Source organism: Daldinia childiae, assembly GCF_008694065.1.
Source record: "Daldinia childiae strain JS-1345 chromosome Unknown Scaffold9, whole genome shotgun sequence".
In the NCBI taxonomy this organism is placed as follows: Eukaryota; Fungi; Ascomycota; class Sordariomycetes; order Xylariales; family Hypoxylaceae; genus Daldinia; species Daldinia childiae.
The window spans coordinates 489178-506528 of record NW_022984650.1 but is presented as its reverse complement, the minus strand read 5'-3'; the positions used below and the strand labels follow the sequence as shown (position 1 = coordinate 506528).

The 17351-nt window shown below is 46.9% G+C and overlaps 2 protein-coding genes across 2 annotated transcripts; one reads left to right on the top strand and one right to left on the bottom strand.

Annotated features, from left to right (window-relative positions):
* Positions 1–6244: 6244 nt before the first annotated feature.
* Positions 6245–7354, top strand: GL218_07376 (putative endo-beta-1,4-glucanase D; the record flags this gene model as incomplete). Its single annotated transcript, XM_033584128.1, has 7 exons — positions 6245–6341; positions 6400–6437; positions 6505–6634; positions 6685–6965; positions 7028–7108; positions 7195–7267; positions 7332–7354. 7 exons carry the CDS (start codon positions 6245–6247, stop codon positions 7352–7354), a joined length of 723 nt encoding a protein of 240 aa, XP_033432726.1.
* A 327-nt stretch (positions 7355–7681) lies between these two features.
* On the bottom strand, positions 7682–17187 carry GL218_07375 (General negative regulator of transcription subunit 1; the record flags this gene model as incomplete). The annotated part of the gene is made up of 4 exons (XM_033584127.1): positions 7682–9589; positions 10504–16424; positions 16491–16815; positions 16921–17187. The coding sequence occupies 4 exons, from the start codon at positions 17185–17187 to the stop codon at positions 7682–7684; spliced, it is 8421 nt and encodes a 2806-aa protein (XP_033432727.1).
* Between the last annotated feature and the right edge of the window lie 164 nt (positions 17188–17351).

The following is a 17351-nucleotide window of genomic DNA, read 5'->3' as shown; positions in this document are numbered from 1 at the left end:
AAGGGACTAAGTATAGGATTAGGGAAGATTAGGGAAGATAAAGATATCGTAGTAGGGATCGAGAAATGCGAGTACCGGGTAGGCGAGGGGGGGGGAGAGGAAAGGCGGTGGGAAAAACAACGACGATATCGCGACGGCGATGTTAAAACTGACGAATAGAAAGTAGGGAGAAGCAAAGAAGTGGCTTCGGTTGGACTGGAGAGGGAAGGCGGCGAGATGACTTGAGAGAGGTGCCTACTGTATATTTTGAGTGGGTGTCTGCGTGATGAAAAAAAAAAAAAAAAAAAAACCTGCGAAATGTTCATCACTTGGGGGGGGGTGATGGGACGGCGGGCACTGGGGGGGCCGTGTGCAGGGGTAAAGAGGTACAAACGGTACTGAACAAGCATCTTGGTACCCACTTCAAGCAAGGCAGTGGACGAGGAGAAAAAAAAAATATGGAGTGAACTTGGTCGTGACATGCTTGAACTAGCACGATGAACTCGAATTCTGCTACGAATCCCATACAAGAATTGAGAGGGACTGGTTGTCACTGCAGAAGTACATTATGTACCTCCTGGCCCTAGCGTTGCATTCAAGGATAATCCCTTGTACATCAATTGCCCCGTTCAGAGATACTGAACCAATCAATTTCAAGCTTAGCTCCAACGGCTGGTTCAAAATTTATCTGGCCGTTACCATTAAAAGAAGCCAACCAGAAACTTTTTTTTTTCCCTCTCTTCAATTTTAGGGGTCCATTGTCCGTGCTTCCGAGCTCCCTCGATTCGATATCCATCATATTACGCAAAGGATTGCCACATGAGGTAAGGTATACACATATACATATTAATATACATGTTCAGTTATTATATATTTTACAAGGTTGCAATTGTGACGACTTTAGTGTGTAGTTTGCAGAGTAGTCGGTGTCAGATTCGCATGATCTGTTTACTTTAGAGATCGCAGCATGGGGTGTTCAACCCAGGAAAAAAGAGGCGGTAAGCAAGCATAGCATGTATGTAGACTTGTAGACATGCAGGCAATGCATTGTGCAGATTGACGACCCCAAAGTACCAAAATTAGGTAACTTATGTTAAACAGCTAAGAGGGTGGTAGATTCGTCAAACAGTTTGTTGCCTTCTATGTAATATAAGTAGCTTTACCACTTAATACCTAATAACTGAAGAGTAGCTCTGAACATTTACTACTCTTCCCGTTTTTCATGAACGAGAGGTTCAGTTTAAATCTTCGAATGTAAATAGTGGAGAAATCTACTGTCGTACAAGCCTAGCGGGAAAAGAAAAATATTCAAGAAAAGAAAAAAAATAGCAAGAGTCTAGGTCTGGTACGTGCGGAGCAAAGCGGGCGTAAACCCGGTCTAGCAAGGGTATATACATGCATACTGTGGATATACATGATTTTGAGCTTGACTGATACCTCATCGATACCCGATATTCCATTGTTAGCAGTGTTCAACAACAGACACGCCTATGCCAGATTCCGTGTATCGATTCTCCGCGTTATTCTAATTTGCGAAGGGGAATTATTATGATTCTTACTTATGTGTGACGGAAAGTCTTACTTCCCCGAAAAGATAAAATCTAAATGCCGGGAATTACACGTTTAATTTCAATATTATGTATGAGCTAGAAGACGGGTTGGCTGACCTGCATTGGCTTGTTAGGTACCAGGTATCGAGGTAAGCCAAGTTAGCAAGTTAGCCAGTTAGCCAGTGAGCCAGGTCGACACTGCCTATATTAACGCCGTACCAATCACATACACTCTAGCTTCCTGAATTGGTTGCTGGCCGGAAGATTCCCGCAAACTACACCAACGTGGTCCTAGCACCCGGTATAGAAATATGTACCGTAAAAGTACCGCGCCTAACCTCTTCTATAAACAAGACTGGACCAATCTGAAACTTGCGGAGTTGCATGACGTTATGTAATAAAAAAAGGTTGAGTCCCGAGTCGTACGTTTCTGCTACGCACGCGAGAAACTTCCTCAAATACGCATCATCTTATTGGATCATATCCTGTACATCGCTTGTCAATCGACAATCCTATGTTCATTAGAGAGTCATGATTGTCGTTTTCCCATTAACTTAATGAACTCCCCTAGCTCTCTTCACTCCTACCTCCTCATTTCATAAATCAATCTTGATTTTTTGAAAGCCGGGTTCTTTTCTTCTAAGTCCGATAAGATAACTTTCGATTTGCTCGTGCATCGAATCATACCATTAAAACCCCTCCCCCCCGTTGCCTATTCCAGGTCTACAATATCAAGAGCCTGACTCGCACTCTGCACTCTGCACTCTGCCTAACCAACCCCTCAAAGTAACCCGTTATCGTAACTCGTCATTAAGCGATAATAATATATCTCACAATAATATGTAATGCCAACACTTACCTACCTCCTATATCTGACCACCCAATTTCTATGATTTTATTTGATGCACGTCGTCGAGTATTCCACAGTCGGCCAGCCAACCGCCAACCATTGAACCAACCAAAAAAAGGCTGGTCTACCTCATTTGGAAATCCACTGCAAGCGAGCGGGATCTCATGTCTGTAACGCTGTTTTAGGAAGTGGGGCGATTGAGCTGAGATATGTACCTTAAGTACATAGTAGGCCAGACCGTGCGATGGACCCCTAACAACTGTCTTAGATCATCAACTCCACCAAATCTATCGGCTATCACAGTGCTCGGACAGTACCTACATGTAAGTAAACTGTACATATATATCTGCCAATCCTGCTTACGAAATACGCACATACCTCGATACGATCAAACCGATTAATTCCACGTGCCGATCACCGCGCAATATCGCACAGTACCGAACCACTCACCCGGGACTGCCGGTCTACTGGGGCGTTGACCCAGGAGGTACTAGTTTAACTACCAAAACTACCAGAACTACCTAACACTAGACCTCGTACTCAATGCAGCCTCGGCTTTTATCCTACGTACATATTCCGTAACACAGTCGTAGAAGGCTAGAAGGGAGGCGATATGTAAGCAAGCCTATCAGCTCAAGCCTTGCGACCAAGCCAGAGAAGTTTGAAGATTCAGCTCTTTGGTCTCTACCGAAATGACTATCCGGTCCGATCCGGAGAATAACTCGGTACGTTAACCACCTAATACGTGCCTCAGTACAGTCCGACCCAGCTAGAACAGGAGTACTTTTTTATTTCTCATCACTAGAACTTGCTGAGTCTTGCCCCCGAAAGCTTTACGTCCACCACCTATTTTAAACCCTCAAGGCTCAAAAGTTATACATAAGGATATTATTCAGATCTCCTCATACTAGTCCAGTCTAGAATGGCCAATGGTTCATTTATCTGCCGGCAGTCGAAACTTAACCATGAGTGCGACAGCTTGTCACATCAGGGCGCCAAATGTAATGTTACCAGAAATCACGGACGTAGTACTACAACCGATAGTCTGCCGAATCCGACCCAGTTTATGTATTTCAGAGGCAACGTTGAAGTGGAAAATCCTCGCGTAAGGCGGCAAATCCTTCACATCCAAGTGGCGACCGATTTTCCGAATATTATTATATTGCATAGTATAATATGTTAAGACGTAGCCGGCTTCTCTACTTCATCACGGATACTCTCTGAGGTTTCTTGTTTTTTTTTCTTCCTCGTGTCTAGCCCACTACTCGTCTAGTATTGTTGTTACGTACTTTAGAACGCGGTAATTTCGAATGCGTTACCCGCTTACTCTATTCCGCATAGGAAACTTATAGCACTAAACATGGTCCACCATCTTAAATTACATGGCGCTAGCGAACTTATCCATGCGGTATAGAGAATCATCGAGGAGAGACATCAAAAACATATAAATGCCAGCCAGACATTCTTGTCAATAGAAAAATAAGAAATAACAAAGGGGATTACGATAAATCATACGCGCTGGTTAGATGATGGACCAAGGTTCCTTCGATATGAATAACCTGGCTTTTTGTTACTTGATGCTAGATCTATTAGAGAAGGCTCTCATAAACTCTAACGAGAAATGAATGAGGGTCAGATCCACATGGTTATGGAGTTGACAAAAGGGGCTATTCCGGGCTTATATCAAAGACAACTTCGCTAATGAGGCTGACATGTCTACTAGAGCAAGAAATCTGCTCAAGAAGAAAGGCCGAAATATGATTAGGTATGCTGTGCTATTCAAATTAGAAGCCAGGTCAGATCCTACTCTAATAATAGAAGGGTCCATGTAACGTTTAGCTCCGTCTTCTCATGAGTTCGGGTCGTGTCTGTGATATTTAGGAAGTATGTTTGGAAATTTCATGTCTTCGCTGAAGACTGATACTCCCCCGAGTCACGGCCGTTATTAGCAACATGTCTCACCCGTCTGACACTCCTACGGGTCGGGCCGCGCTTACGGAGGGAACCCGTGTTTCTAAAGGATCTCATAAGGTAAGGACGGCGGTTATACATTCGAGTTAGTTATGTAGTTGGATCGGGTTGAGTCTTTATAGAACCACGTATATGTATGATAAAACTATGCTGTTTAATTTTTGTCTTGTGTTTATATCATATTGAAACTAATATAATTGTCTTCTAAACTATTAGCAGAGTTGCAAGCTAATACTCGTCTATATTATACTATCAACATGCGATTATAACTTTCTAGCTCTGACAAACAGAACAGGCTTTGGCTATCAAAGTACTTTTCTAGATTGTAAACACCCACTACAGTTATCAAACCGTACTAATCTTTTGTAGCTACTAAGATAAAACTTGTACACAACTAAAAGCATAACCTGAAGCCTAATACCAAGAATATTATTAATCCATTTCGAGTTGAGAAATCATTACTAGTTATTACTATAAAGGGATAATATAGCCTCGATTATATTTCCAGTTGCGAGTATGCTGCAATACACATCCCATTTATATCAACAAACTAAGACCTCAAAAGACCTCAAAACATACTGTTCTGGGAATGGTGCAAATCACTAAGCTGACTAGGTTCATATAAAAATGCACCTGCAGTATGTTCGCGATTTATGATATGGGCCTTAGCTCGGTTGTTACTAAGAAGTAAACTAACCTACTCGCTGATGCTGACGATGAAACTTAGTACGGGTCCTTGGTATCAACCTGTTGGAATTTAGAGGTAGTATTAAGAGACAACTGGTAGTTATATTGCTATTAAGATGTCATTATGTTATGCCTAGGTAACATAGGGCGAGAAATATAGGAGCTAGCAGTAGAGGCGAATCTTTTAAAGAACTATGGGAAATAAGCTAAGTAGTACCGTCGTAAGGAATCTTAAAACTGGTCTTTTTTCCTGCCTTTCATCTAATGAATAGTTTAGTAATATAGGTTATACTACCTCAGTATCGTACATCGTAAGCCGTTTAAAGCTTCTGTGTAACTTATAACCTTAGGTATGTACCATAGGCATCGCGAGGTCTTCTATGGAAATTCTTTTTTAAGGTAAGGTATACAAGTGAAGTAAGTTACGAGATCTATAGTAATGATCTATCAAAGCTAATTATCTTCCATCGTCTTGGATTTCAAGATACTCGCTCGGCTCTGTGACAGCGCCAGTGTCCTTTGAAATGATTCTGCTTGTGAGGGTGATATAATAAGACGCGGCTAGGCATGTCTTTTTCCATAAAAAAAATTCAACTATTTAGAAACAATTCAAACTATTTCATCGTGCTATTCTTCCCTATGTGTGTATTTATGAAGATTCTCATCTAGCTTCACACGCAACAAATCCCCAGACGAAGAAATCTTGGCATCTGGGGTGCATCTAACGCGGGGAACGGGAGATGGCGAAATGCTCTCGCCCTGAACCGAAGATATATAAACCCGGGGAACGGGATAGGCTTGGTTGATATCGTAAGAAAATATATTAATAGCAAGCGGCTATACCATGTACGAACTACCGAATTTACCACGGAGGCCTTTGCGCCGCGTTCGCTTTTCCTTCTCCGACGCCTCATTCGCCAGCACCCGTGCCTACAGCCAGTAGAGCCTGGCCTTGTGCTCCTGGGATGTTCTTTCTCGGTGCTGTGAGTGGTACAGACTATCTGTAGACACTATATAGAGTATGCATATGATGGTCCGGGGATAATATGGAGAAAAGGAGGCTCCAGGCCAGCCATAATGATATATATGGCATATAATATCCCTGGAAATACGAAATAGTCCTTCTCTCTCAAGGTTTCTGTAGCATCATAGCTTTAACTAAGATTTGCGATTATCGATAGTTACTTAATCATATTTTCAAACCATCATGAAGCTTTCAAGTCTTGGAGCTGCCACCGTTTTGGTATCAGTGGCATCGGGTCATACTATCTTTTGTCAACTCAAGACGAATGAAAAGACGTATCGTGAGTTTTGCTCTTTTAGTGATGATTAATCTTTGAAGATAATCCTAATGCCTTCTAGCCGTGTCCCATGCTATCCGAACGCCCACGTACGATGGCGTATGTATACATACTCCCATTATTATGATGACATATTTAAGAATAGCTAACGATAAGTGCTTGTTAGCCACAAACGGATGTGAATAACAACAACTTGGCATGCAACGGCCCTCCCAACCCGACCACCCCTTCGGACAAGATCATTGACGTAAAGGCCGGTGACACCGTGGGCGCCATCTGGCGCCACACCCTACAATGTGAGAGTTCTAGTATAACTCAAAAGCCATCTCACTAACCGGCAAAACAGCTGGGGCCAACGATGTCATGGACCCAGGCCACAAAGGCCCTGTCATGGCATACCTTAAGAAAGTCTCGGACGCGACTAAGGACAGCGGTGTCGGCAGTGGCTGGTTCAAGATCCAGGAGGAGGGCTACAGCAATGGCAAATGGGGCACCGACACCGTCATCAACAACGGCGGTAACCAACAGATCAAGATCCCTGAGTGCATAGAGGATGGACAATACCTTCTTCGCGCAGAGATGATAGCTCTCCACGGCGCCAGGTCGCAGAATGGCGCACAGCTATATGTCAGTTCCCGATGGAGTAAATCCTATGCGGTATTTTGATCGTGCTAACACGAAAGCTATAGATGGAATGTGCTCAGATTAATGTCACCGGCGGCAAGGCAACAAAGAAGCCAACAACGGCGAGCATCCCGGGTATCTACAAGGTATGTATAAGATGTTTACTAGCTCTACATTTTTAGAGCTAGGTAACTTCGGCTTTTATAACATTAACCGGCCAACATGTTCATAGTCCAACGATCCTGGCCTGCTCATCGACATCTACAACAAGCCCCCGGGAACTAGCAGCCCTTATAAGATCCCTGGTAAGTAATACCGCATTTTAATAAGATAATATATTACATATAGGGTGCTAACTTGTTTGTGTAGGACCCTCCGTCTTTACTTGCTAAATAGGTAGTTATCTATAGGGGGTTGATGCTATACCTGTTGGGAGGGGTATATGTGTGTAGTTGTCTCTTTATATGCTAGCCCTGGGCTATTGATATATAGTTAAAACATCTAAAATAACCTTAGAGAAAATATTGATGAGGCTTTGTGTGATGGTAGATGGGCTTGAGGATGCTATAGGTTACTACTGTATGCTTCCGGGCCCTATTAAACTGTCGTGTTGAATTTTATAGAATGCGGCACACTTGAGAGGTTAGGTATTCTTGACCCATAGGAATAAAATCCCTCTCGATCCATTATCTCTTCAAATATGGCCACTACAACCATACTCACTGGACGCCCCAAACACCAAGGACATTCTTCGTGCCCCTATCTCCAGCCCTCGCAGCCCGCGCCTCAAGCTTTTTTACTCTCCTGACGAGCATCCCGACGCAGATCGGCCCTATAATAGTGCACAAGACGATAGCCCACGTCACAATGAGAAATAGCTCAGAAGCGCCCTCGTTAGCGCTGTCTGAAGGACGCCGGAAAACGCCCTTGCTCTCCGCTACGGCTGATATTAGGAATCCGATCTCACCCCTGGCTACCATTGCACATGATACTATAGCGGCTGGGTAAAGCGAGAGTGGCTTTGCTGGCGTAGCAGTCCCTTGTAAGCCACCATCTCTTCCGGATGGGGATGCTTGCTGCTGTGGTATCTCTCCTGACGGATTTACGATGCCTTCTGATAATTCATTCTCAACAGATCGGGGAGCGGTGACAGCAACTGGCTCAAGCTGGACTCCCGAAGGCGAGCTATTCGCCTTTCGCGGCCGGCGAAACCTCGAGAAAAGGGCTCGATATCGGGACGAGGCGAATAAGACGAAGGCTCTTACGAGCCGGCTAGCGGAGAGGGGAAATCGCACCAGCCATAAGCCGCACACCATCTTGCCGATTGCCATGAGTATCCCGTATATAACCCCGCGCCATACTACTTCTCCTGAGAACATGTCAGAGATAGGGATAGAAAAGCCGATAGAGGCGAAGAAGAACGGTTTTAGGATCCGAGTGACTGCTTGCGAATAGTAAGTTTCGTAGACACTAAGAACAGTGTGCCCTGGCTTTTGCTGCTGTGTTTCCCTGGAAGCTGGTGCTTGGGATGTAATCGAAGCATCACTGTTATTATCGACTACCCGCACCGTTGGTTCTTCTGACATCCGCGAAAGCCCCTCTCCCTCTTCCCGAGATCCGGTTCTTTGCTGCTCTCGAGAAGAACTTGCATGGCGACTTGGATCTTGCTCATTAGCTAAGCTGTCATCACTATCACTGCCCAGAGCATCTTCCCACCAACTAACCACGATACCAGCAAGATACGCAGCAAGAAGCACAGACGCGCCCGCAAAACTAGCGCTCACGACAAGACCGATCAGGAGAGCCGTCTGTGCCACAAAAGCAGTATGCTTCGAATCCAAGAAATCCCATCGACACCACCTCGTCCCATCCGTCTCTCCATCACCATTCTCATCCCCAATTCTAGCTCTCCTCACCACCGGAATAATAAAAGGCCTCAGCACAAACCGACAAGCAACCGGGACCGCCGCCGCAAACGCAAGCGAAACCAACACCGGCCTAATCACCGTATTCCCAACATCAAACCCCCCTTCCCCTCCGGGCCCTTCCGCGTCCCCGCCCAACCTCGACACAATCTGCACCATAACCAACCCCAGCACATCATCCATCATCGCCGCAGTCCCCAACACCGTGCCGACCCTAGTATCCGCCAACCCACTCGCCTGTAGAACCGCAAACGTCGTACCCAAACTAGTCGAGCACAGCGCCGCCCCCGCCGCAAACCCCATCTTCGCACTCCCCCACCCCATCTCGCCCAGGACCGCGAACCCCAGGGCCATCGGCGCCGCAACCCCGGTCGCCGCAACCCCCGCGCTAAGCCCCAAATTCCGCTGCACCGCGTCGACGCGCGTCGCCGCGCCGCCCTCGAACACGAGCAGGACCAAGCCTAGATACCCGAGCTGTACGATGGCGACTTGCAGCTCGGACGCCAGCCAGTTACCGCCCGGCGCGCCCCACGCCACGCCGATTAGGACCTGGCCCACGAGCCCGCAGTACAGTACGCGGTCGAGGACGGCGTTGACGGCGTTGAGCGCGAGGAGGAAGGAGGATAGGGCGAGCAGCTGGATGATGGAAGGCTCGTGGTACGGTAGGGAGGGCATGTTGCCGGGGAGGAAGGGAAGGTATGTCTATCTGAAAGTTATGCTAATAATAGGTCACGAGAGTATGATATTTACTATTAAATTATAATAATGTCTGCTATGTAGCGGTTTGGAAGGGGTGGAAATGGTAAGGGATTAAAATAATAACGACCGACGTCATCCACGCCTAACCGCCAAGATGTAATGGTAAAGAAAGTGACGAGAATGATAAATTACCCAACTTATACGGAAAATCTTAAGTGAATGTTATACATATCAGATATATCTGTTTTTTACTCATATTTAGTAGACAATTACGACGTCAGAATAAACGTTGATGAATAAATGTAGATAGGTAATCGTCATCTCCATTTTCATAAGCAAAATACGAATACAATTGCAACTCATCATGAAGCAAATCGTAATAGCACAGCGTCACGTTAGGATAGACCCGTATTTTGCCGTGCCTACCTCTATATATTAATACACATGCCGCGTCGGCACCCACCAAGAAAACAGAACCGTTACGCTGTGGTCCGTAATGTGTGCCTCCTCGACCTTAGTTCTGAATCATACAAAGTTTCGTTAATTCACCGCAGACGCCATGAAATGCCACTCATCAAACATCCATCTCTACCGCGTTTTTGTTTTGCGCCACTATGGTATCGCTTTCTCAGAAATCCCCTTTCACCTTCATCTGCCTCTCAAAGGTTTATGCTGTCCTTATACGTGAGGTCTTGGTTGCTCAAGAGCCGTCGTGATTAGTTATCATCTATTTAGTATCATATCGGGAGATAAACCTCCGATTGACGCCTTTTACTCGTTATAATGAGTGGCTAGTTTAATATTTACTGATTATGCTGTCTCGCAAACGCCATAAACTGATCTGCGATCTGTTTTTTTTTTTTTACAATTAGCTCCAAGCCCAACATAACAGAGGGAACCGAAAAGGGAATACTCACATCGCGATCTGCCTTGATAAAAGGCTGGTCGAAGAAATGATACTTTTCTTTCGTCACCAGCTCCATAATCACCATAGTAAGGCCGAATGGCTGGGGCCAGAAACTGGCAATTCTTTCTAGTAGTACGCGAACGATTTGCTGGCGGATATCAGCCTCCTCAGGGTCATTGAGATCTTGGCCGAAAATGTCAAAGATGACATAGCTGAAGAACTCGGTGACAGGACTGTAATGGCGTAGACGGTCAACCATGCTGCCGATGAGGAAATATCGAGCCTGGGGTTGCAGCTCATGCACCAACAATGAAAGCGTCGCAGCATCCGGAGCGCTGGGGGTATAGACTGGCCTCTCTTGACGGGCTGACATAGTGGCATGGTGCCCAAAGTAATTAACAATAGCATCAATGACTTTGCAGTTAACACCGAGAGGGACATTGCCGTATGTTGTATCGCTCGCATTGCTCTTGTTAATGGCATGCGTAAGATGGGCAATTGCATCCTCAGAGGGTGGGGCCTGGACAAGTTGCTCTAGGATTTCCAACATGCCAACATCTCTCAAGTACGATAGACTAGAAGAAGCGTCTGCTTGGGAGTCTTGGGAGATTAGCTCTCCGGCTTCGGATCGTGGGCTACAGTTAAGAACGATGTTCCTCAATTGGGTACAATGAGGAGAGATGCTTGAGCACAGCTGAGTGACATTGGCCGATATGTAGTCTGCGAAGTCGTGAGCCAATACTACTAGGAGTTTGACAACTGCACGGTAGTATTCCTTCACGACATCAGTTACGTCGATGGCTTTCATATGAGCTGAGACGTGTCTCAGAAGACATTTCAGGAGTTTGGTATAGGAAGCCCAACCAAACTTAGATTCGAGGAGAAGGATGTCAGGCATGAAGCGCCGATGTCCTACGAGGCTGAGCCATGCAAAGGCAAACCCGGGGAAACGTTCGGGATTGAGCTGTAATAACGTCCAAGAGAGTCGCACTAGGAACTCTTGTCGGCAAGACTCGGGACTCGGAGTGTCTGCAAAAATCGAATCGGCGCTATGTAGGAGCATAGAGAACAGGCGGAAGAAGACTCTCTGATTGAAATGTTCACCTCTCGTAACGTGGTGGTGATTCAGAACGACTGCGAAGAGCGACGTGACGGTCTCCAGGACAGGAATAATCCCAGTCTTTGGATCCTCTTGATCGGCACCGTTCTCCCTGGCAAAGACTGCGATCATCTTTACGAGAGCATCCACAGCAGTGAAGGCTTCGGCAGTAGTTCCTCCCGCCTGAAATGTCTGTTCATAGTAACTGACCGTCATATCAGTGGCCCTTCGAGCGAAGATTGCGAAATCATCTTTGTTGGCAATAATGTTCTGATTACGAATCTGCTTCACGAACGCAACTCGTGCCTTGTCTGGTGCGTTTTGATTGTTATGGAGACGGACCCATTCGTCGAAGATATACTCGAACTGTTCTAGTCGCTCTGCGTCGTCTCTACTTTGCGGTTTGATAAGGCCAGAATTAAGGAATTTCGACTTTAGCCGCTGGCTAATTTCAAGGTCAGAACTGGCGCTGATCCATTCCCATGCGGCTTCTAAACTGTGTACGAAGTCTGCAAAGAGTGCCATGGGCCGTTCATTAAACAGAGTCAGATCTAGGAGTTTATCAAAGAACTCCAGGTAGCCTTCCTCCCTTTGTAATAGCATCTTGGACAACATGCTGTCAATGCTGTGCAGGTCGAGAAAGTCCGTCGGGAGTAGTGCTGTGATCAAAGAAATATTGAGAATATTCTGAGGCGACTGCTGGTAGAAGCTGATCTGCACCCGGTCGTGTAGCGCGGTACCTGAGCTTGCAGCGATCTTCAACAACTGCTCGAGGATGTGGACGAGACTTTCTAAGAAGAGAGTATTTTCTACTCCGCTGAAGAGTAGCTGACAAATCTTTTCGGCAGCGTAGAACGCGAACTCGTCCGAGTTTTGGGACGTGTTGATAATGAGTTGAGTAAAGACATCAACGACTTCCAAGACCGGATGGGACCTAGGGAGGTCGCTGAAGTGCTCTTCGTCTGTCGAGGTGGTAGTGCGTTTAAGTTCAGATAAGAGCCTCTCTACCTTTTCCATTAATCCTCTTCCATCTAAAGGATGGGCCGAAGGGCGACCATTAGTCATTCCACCATGTACATGAGAATAAGGTAGTTGCGTATTCAGATGAGGAAGAGAGGGAGTCTCAGCCGGAGTAGCGAGGTTGGGTACGGAGCTATACTGATCTTGGAGGACCTCGTTTGCGATATTCCTAGTTGCATCCGAGGCCGACGCGCCGTGAGTTGGTCCAGCTTGGGTGGTGGCACCTCGTGGCTGCCTAGCAAAATCCTCGTATATGGCCATTTGCTCCGCGTTCAAACCAGCCATACTAGGAGAGAGTTTGTAGGGATGAGGAATCGTCATCGCCCATCTACTAAGACCAGGATCGACGTATGGCTCACTAGGCCGTTGTAGGCGGTGTCGACGCCTTGCCTCTATTTCCCCCTCTATCATCTCTTCGATCTCTGGAACCGCTCGCTCCTCGGCTTGCTTTTCAATTACGCTACATGCAAGCTCGAGGTTAGAGTTAACACACATGATAATCGTACCCTCGGGAAGCGAGTGAGGTAGTTCGCCTGCTGCGTTTCGCAAATAATTGGTGATATTGGCTCTGAGAGGTTCTTTCGACGTAACCTGGGCAAGACTTCCGGCGGTGGCTTTGACCATATTGATAGCGGACGTTCGGAGCTTGTTCTCATCAGGCTCAGTCGCGAAGTCTTTATGAATCATTTGCTGTGTACTAATCGCGGCGATAGTAACGGATCGATCGACAACAGGTTGAATTATATCCTGCAGCGCCTTCGTTACCGCATTGCGAACAATTTCATGAAGACGGACGCTGTTAATAACCATCTCATTTGTTGGTGGAATTGATAAGAGGCTACTGATGTCTGGGATGGTGACCGGAATGGGATGCGGCGTAAGGCCAGTTGGGACGGAGCTAGCCATACCATTCAAAGACATGTTCTCGAAATGCTCTAGCGGGTCTTGCGCACCGATATCAGCGACCTCTTCGACAGGGACACGGTCTTGAAGCTCGGTAGATGGTTCAATGCTCTTATGATCTAGGTTTAGGTCTTTACAGAGCACCTCAATCTCGAACTTTTGGTTTAGCTTTAGTTCGGCGTGATGGTAAAGTTCGATAAGGAGGTGAATAATGTCCATCAACCACGGGTTTGGCGGTCGAAAGATGGTTGACTTTGCAGCCTGAATTAGGACCTTGCAGACAAATGGTACCACGACAACTAGTCTCTTGGTGTCGTGTGCCTCAATAAGCAACTGCTTAAATGCAATGTTCCTATGTTTAATCGGTTGATCCCTTGCTATAGTTAGGAGCCCTAACCAAGCCCCCAAATACTTCAAATGGGTTCGATCCGTTGAGTTCTGCATTGTGCTCTCTGAGTTCAGCATGCGAGCGACGCTAATATAGGTTTGCCTCAACACTTCAGACCACAGACCCGAATCCTGAAAGAGCTTCACTAAGTCAAGGTATACTAAGTGATAATTTGGCTGCATTTTTGCCCGCTCTTCAACAAGATGACTGGCAAACCATTGCTGATGCTGATCTTCCAAAACCTCATGGATTTCTCTGAAAGTCGTTTGGAGCGAGGATGTAGTTAAGTTATTGAGTCCGAATTGAATCCTGTCTTGTACATCGACAACGGGATCTTCAAAGCCAGTCCCTTGAGGAGGCGGGTCGACGTTGATCGCTGCGAAGGGAGCTGCATGGGGTTCTGGGCCGTCGGTAGCACCGTTAGTCATTAGAGGTTCATTCCCTACGTGACTGGGAGTGCTCGTGCCGTTTTGGGTACGCCCCCGGTCCTCTTCATCTTCCAGCACGACTTCTTCAGCCTTCCGATAAGCTTCAGTGCCACGCAAGCCGGAAATCTGTAATAGCTGCTTACAGAGCCCTGGCCACTCCCTGAAACGAGGGAAAATCTGTATGAGAGCTTGAAGGCCGAACTTGTACATTGAACTATCGATACCGTGATCTCTGACGGCCTCGAGAATCATACCCAATCCAATCTTCAGCGGCAACTCGGAGATCAACTTGTGGGATATTATACCGCCAAAGAGAACTGCAGTAGTAGCCAGTGCTTCAAGAGGGTAATCTATGAAGTGGGAGTATTCGTCGAAAAGGCCGTGGATCATGCACGCGAAGATATCCTGATCTAACGGAAACTGCGAGTGCTTGTACTCCTCGAGCTTTTGGACGACATATTTGACCTCCGACTCCTCTCCATACATTTTCTTATAATGCTCTTCCATCTTAGCCACTGCAGCTGCCGGGAGTCCGTTACCGTCCTTCCCATTGGCATCAATAATATCATCGTAGCCCTCACCGTAGTTGATGAGTCTGGGATAGGAAGTAATGCATGCGCGCTGAACAATAATCAACTCTGGCAATGGGTTCCGAGGTAAAAAGTCTTCAAGAATTTGGAGCATGGCGAGTACGGTTTTGACGTGAAGAGATGTACTTGTCTTTGCCACCGGCTGTCCATCTCCACCCCTCTGCGACTGCAATTCGAGATTTGCCTTGATCATTAGAAATTGCAGTAGAGACTGGGAGATGGCGGGACTTCGCTCAGCATTGTTATGGGCCCACTGAGCGAGATCGAGATGACCTTCGGCATGCGCAAGGGCGGCAAGATCGTAACCGAATCCATTGGGTAAGTAGACGAGCTCGTCTAGCCATTTATGCTTGATGACATGCTCAAATATGAGCGTCAGGTCCAATGGCTTCATGGCGTGCGCATCAACAAGTCTTTGCGTGACCCAATCCCTGTCTTTCCTCCAGAGGCTGTCTAAGACGAAGTCATGATACTCGGACCTTCGATGCAGGAAGTTATCAAACAAAGAGGCCAGAGTTTCTACTGCCATCGGTGGCCACGGTTTCGGAACTCCGAAAGCAGAGACTATGAAAATATCAAGGTTCGGAACAACTACCTCTTGGAACAACCGTTTTGCTTCCGTGCTCTGCGACGCGTGTAGAGAGTGCAGTGCCACCTGGAAGATTGCAGACAGGGCCAAAGCTGAGACTAGGGGATGCTTCACAGCAACTGCGGCTCGCTCGCGAACTTCAGGAGGAGATTGTGCGTACTCGTCAAGCGTAAACGTTGGCTGGAGGCCAGGAATCGTACTCGCATCAAGCTCATTCGGGCTCAAGGATGCAAATGCACATATGAAGGATAGCTGAGTTTCCGGATTTTCCCAGTGAGACCCTCCCCACAAACTCTGAATACTGAACGGTGGAGATTGATCATCCTGGGATTGCGCGACAGGTAAAAGGGCCTCGTATAATCGTAAGAACTGTGCTGATGATACGCGCACGTCTCGCTGATCAAAGTATGCAACTACGTCGTGCCAACGAAAAGTTTGCGGGAGTATACGACGAAGGGCAGCGACAAGTACAGAAGGATTATGGCGATAGGTAAGGCTGACGGTCGTGTACGTTAATGCCGTCGAAACCTGCTCTTCGCTTAGCTGTATATTATTCGGTCGATTTTGGAGGTAAGAGAAGCAGGTTTCCTCGTCGCGGGTGAAGTCGGTACCGGTCCTCTGAATATAAATGGCGAGCGCATTAGGGGGTTTATCACCTAGCACTCTAGTGAGATCCAAAGCGGCCAAGACCTCCATGGGAGGTGCTTGGTCCTGCTGCTGCTGTAACCAACGAGCCTGAACCTTAGCACTTAGCTCGTGTTTAGCAGCTGAGTTGAAGTTGGGCGGATGGCCTTGGATATATCGGTCGACGATAGTAGCGATAAAGGAAGGAGTAAGGTCGGAATGATCGCCGTAATCTGTTCTTGAGATTATATTGACAAACGTAGGGAAATTTGTGGAGAGGATCGCATCGGCTTTAGCATTAAACACGGTTAGCTTACTGGCACTAGTCTCTGGCGAGTGCGCCGGTAATGACATACCCTTAGTCTTCAGATCCTGCCGGGCGCCGAACTTGAACGCTAAAGCAAGGATAGTCTTCTCTAAGGCATCAAGCTTGAAGTGCTCCATGAATGTAGACAGATCAAAATCACGGAATATATCCTCGTTAGCTGATTCGATGGATTCAGCTATTCTAGAGGCTTGGTCGAGGTCGTGCGATATCTTGGACATTTCGTTTACTAGGAGCGAATAGTTGCCGGGATTTGCAACGGGCCGGCTGATACCAGGAAAGATCTGGGGGGCGTTTCCGGCTACCAGCCGGGTGAAGTACTTAGAAAAAACCTCCATACCGTGATCATCGAGGAGCTAGAAAAAGGCGAGCCATCATCAGCATAAGTTCTGAGGAGGTTGGGTTGATAGCTTAGGTATATGTATATATATAGACTAATAGGAAAGAGAACAGCGACCTACCTTTTTCAGTTGATCCACTTGTAACTCCCACTTGGCGCGGTCCTTGTCCTCCTTAATAGTACTAAGAAGAAGGTAGACCTGGGCGACGACAATTTTGGTGAGAGAGCTTGTCCCCGCGGTCGGGCTGCTGGTACTGGGACTCGCGCCAGCACTCAGAGGACCGGCCTGTGACGGATGGGGAGAGTGTGAAAGTCCTGTCTGCAAGTTCTGAGCAGGAGCAGGTGAGAAAGTTCCGGATCGAGAGTGAGACGGCGGTGGGGGGACCATGAGGGTGGTGGTCTCTCGCGGTGGGAAGGGGGAGTAGGAGGGAAGAAGAGAAAGGTAATATGCGATTCCCCTAGAGCCCCTCACAGAACCACACAGATCAACTAGAATTCACGAATCAAGAATCACGCAATGGTGTCCGTCGAGAGCGACAGATGTGGTCTTCG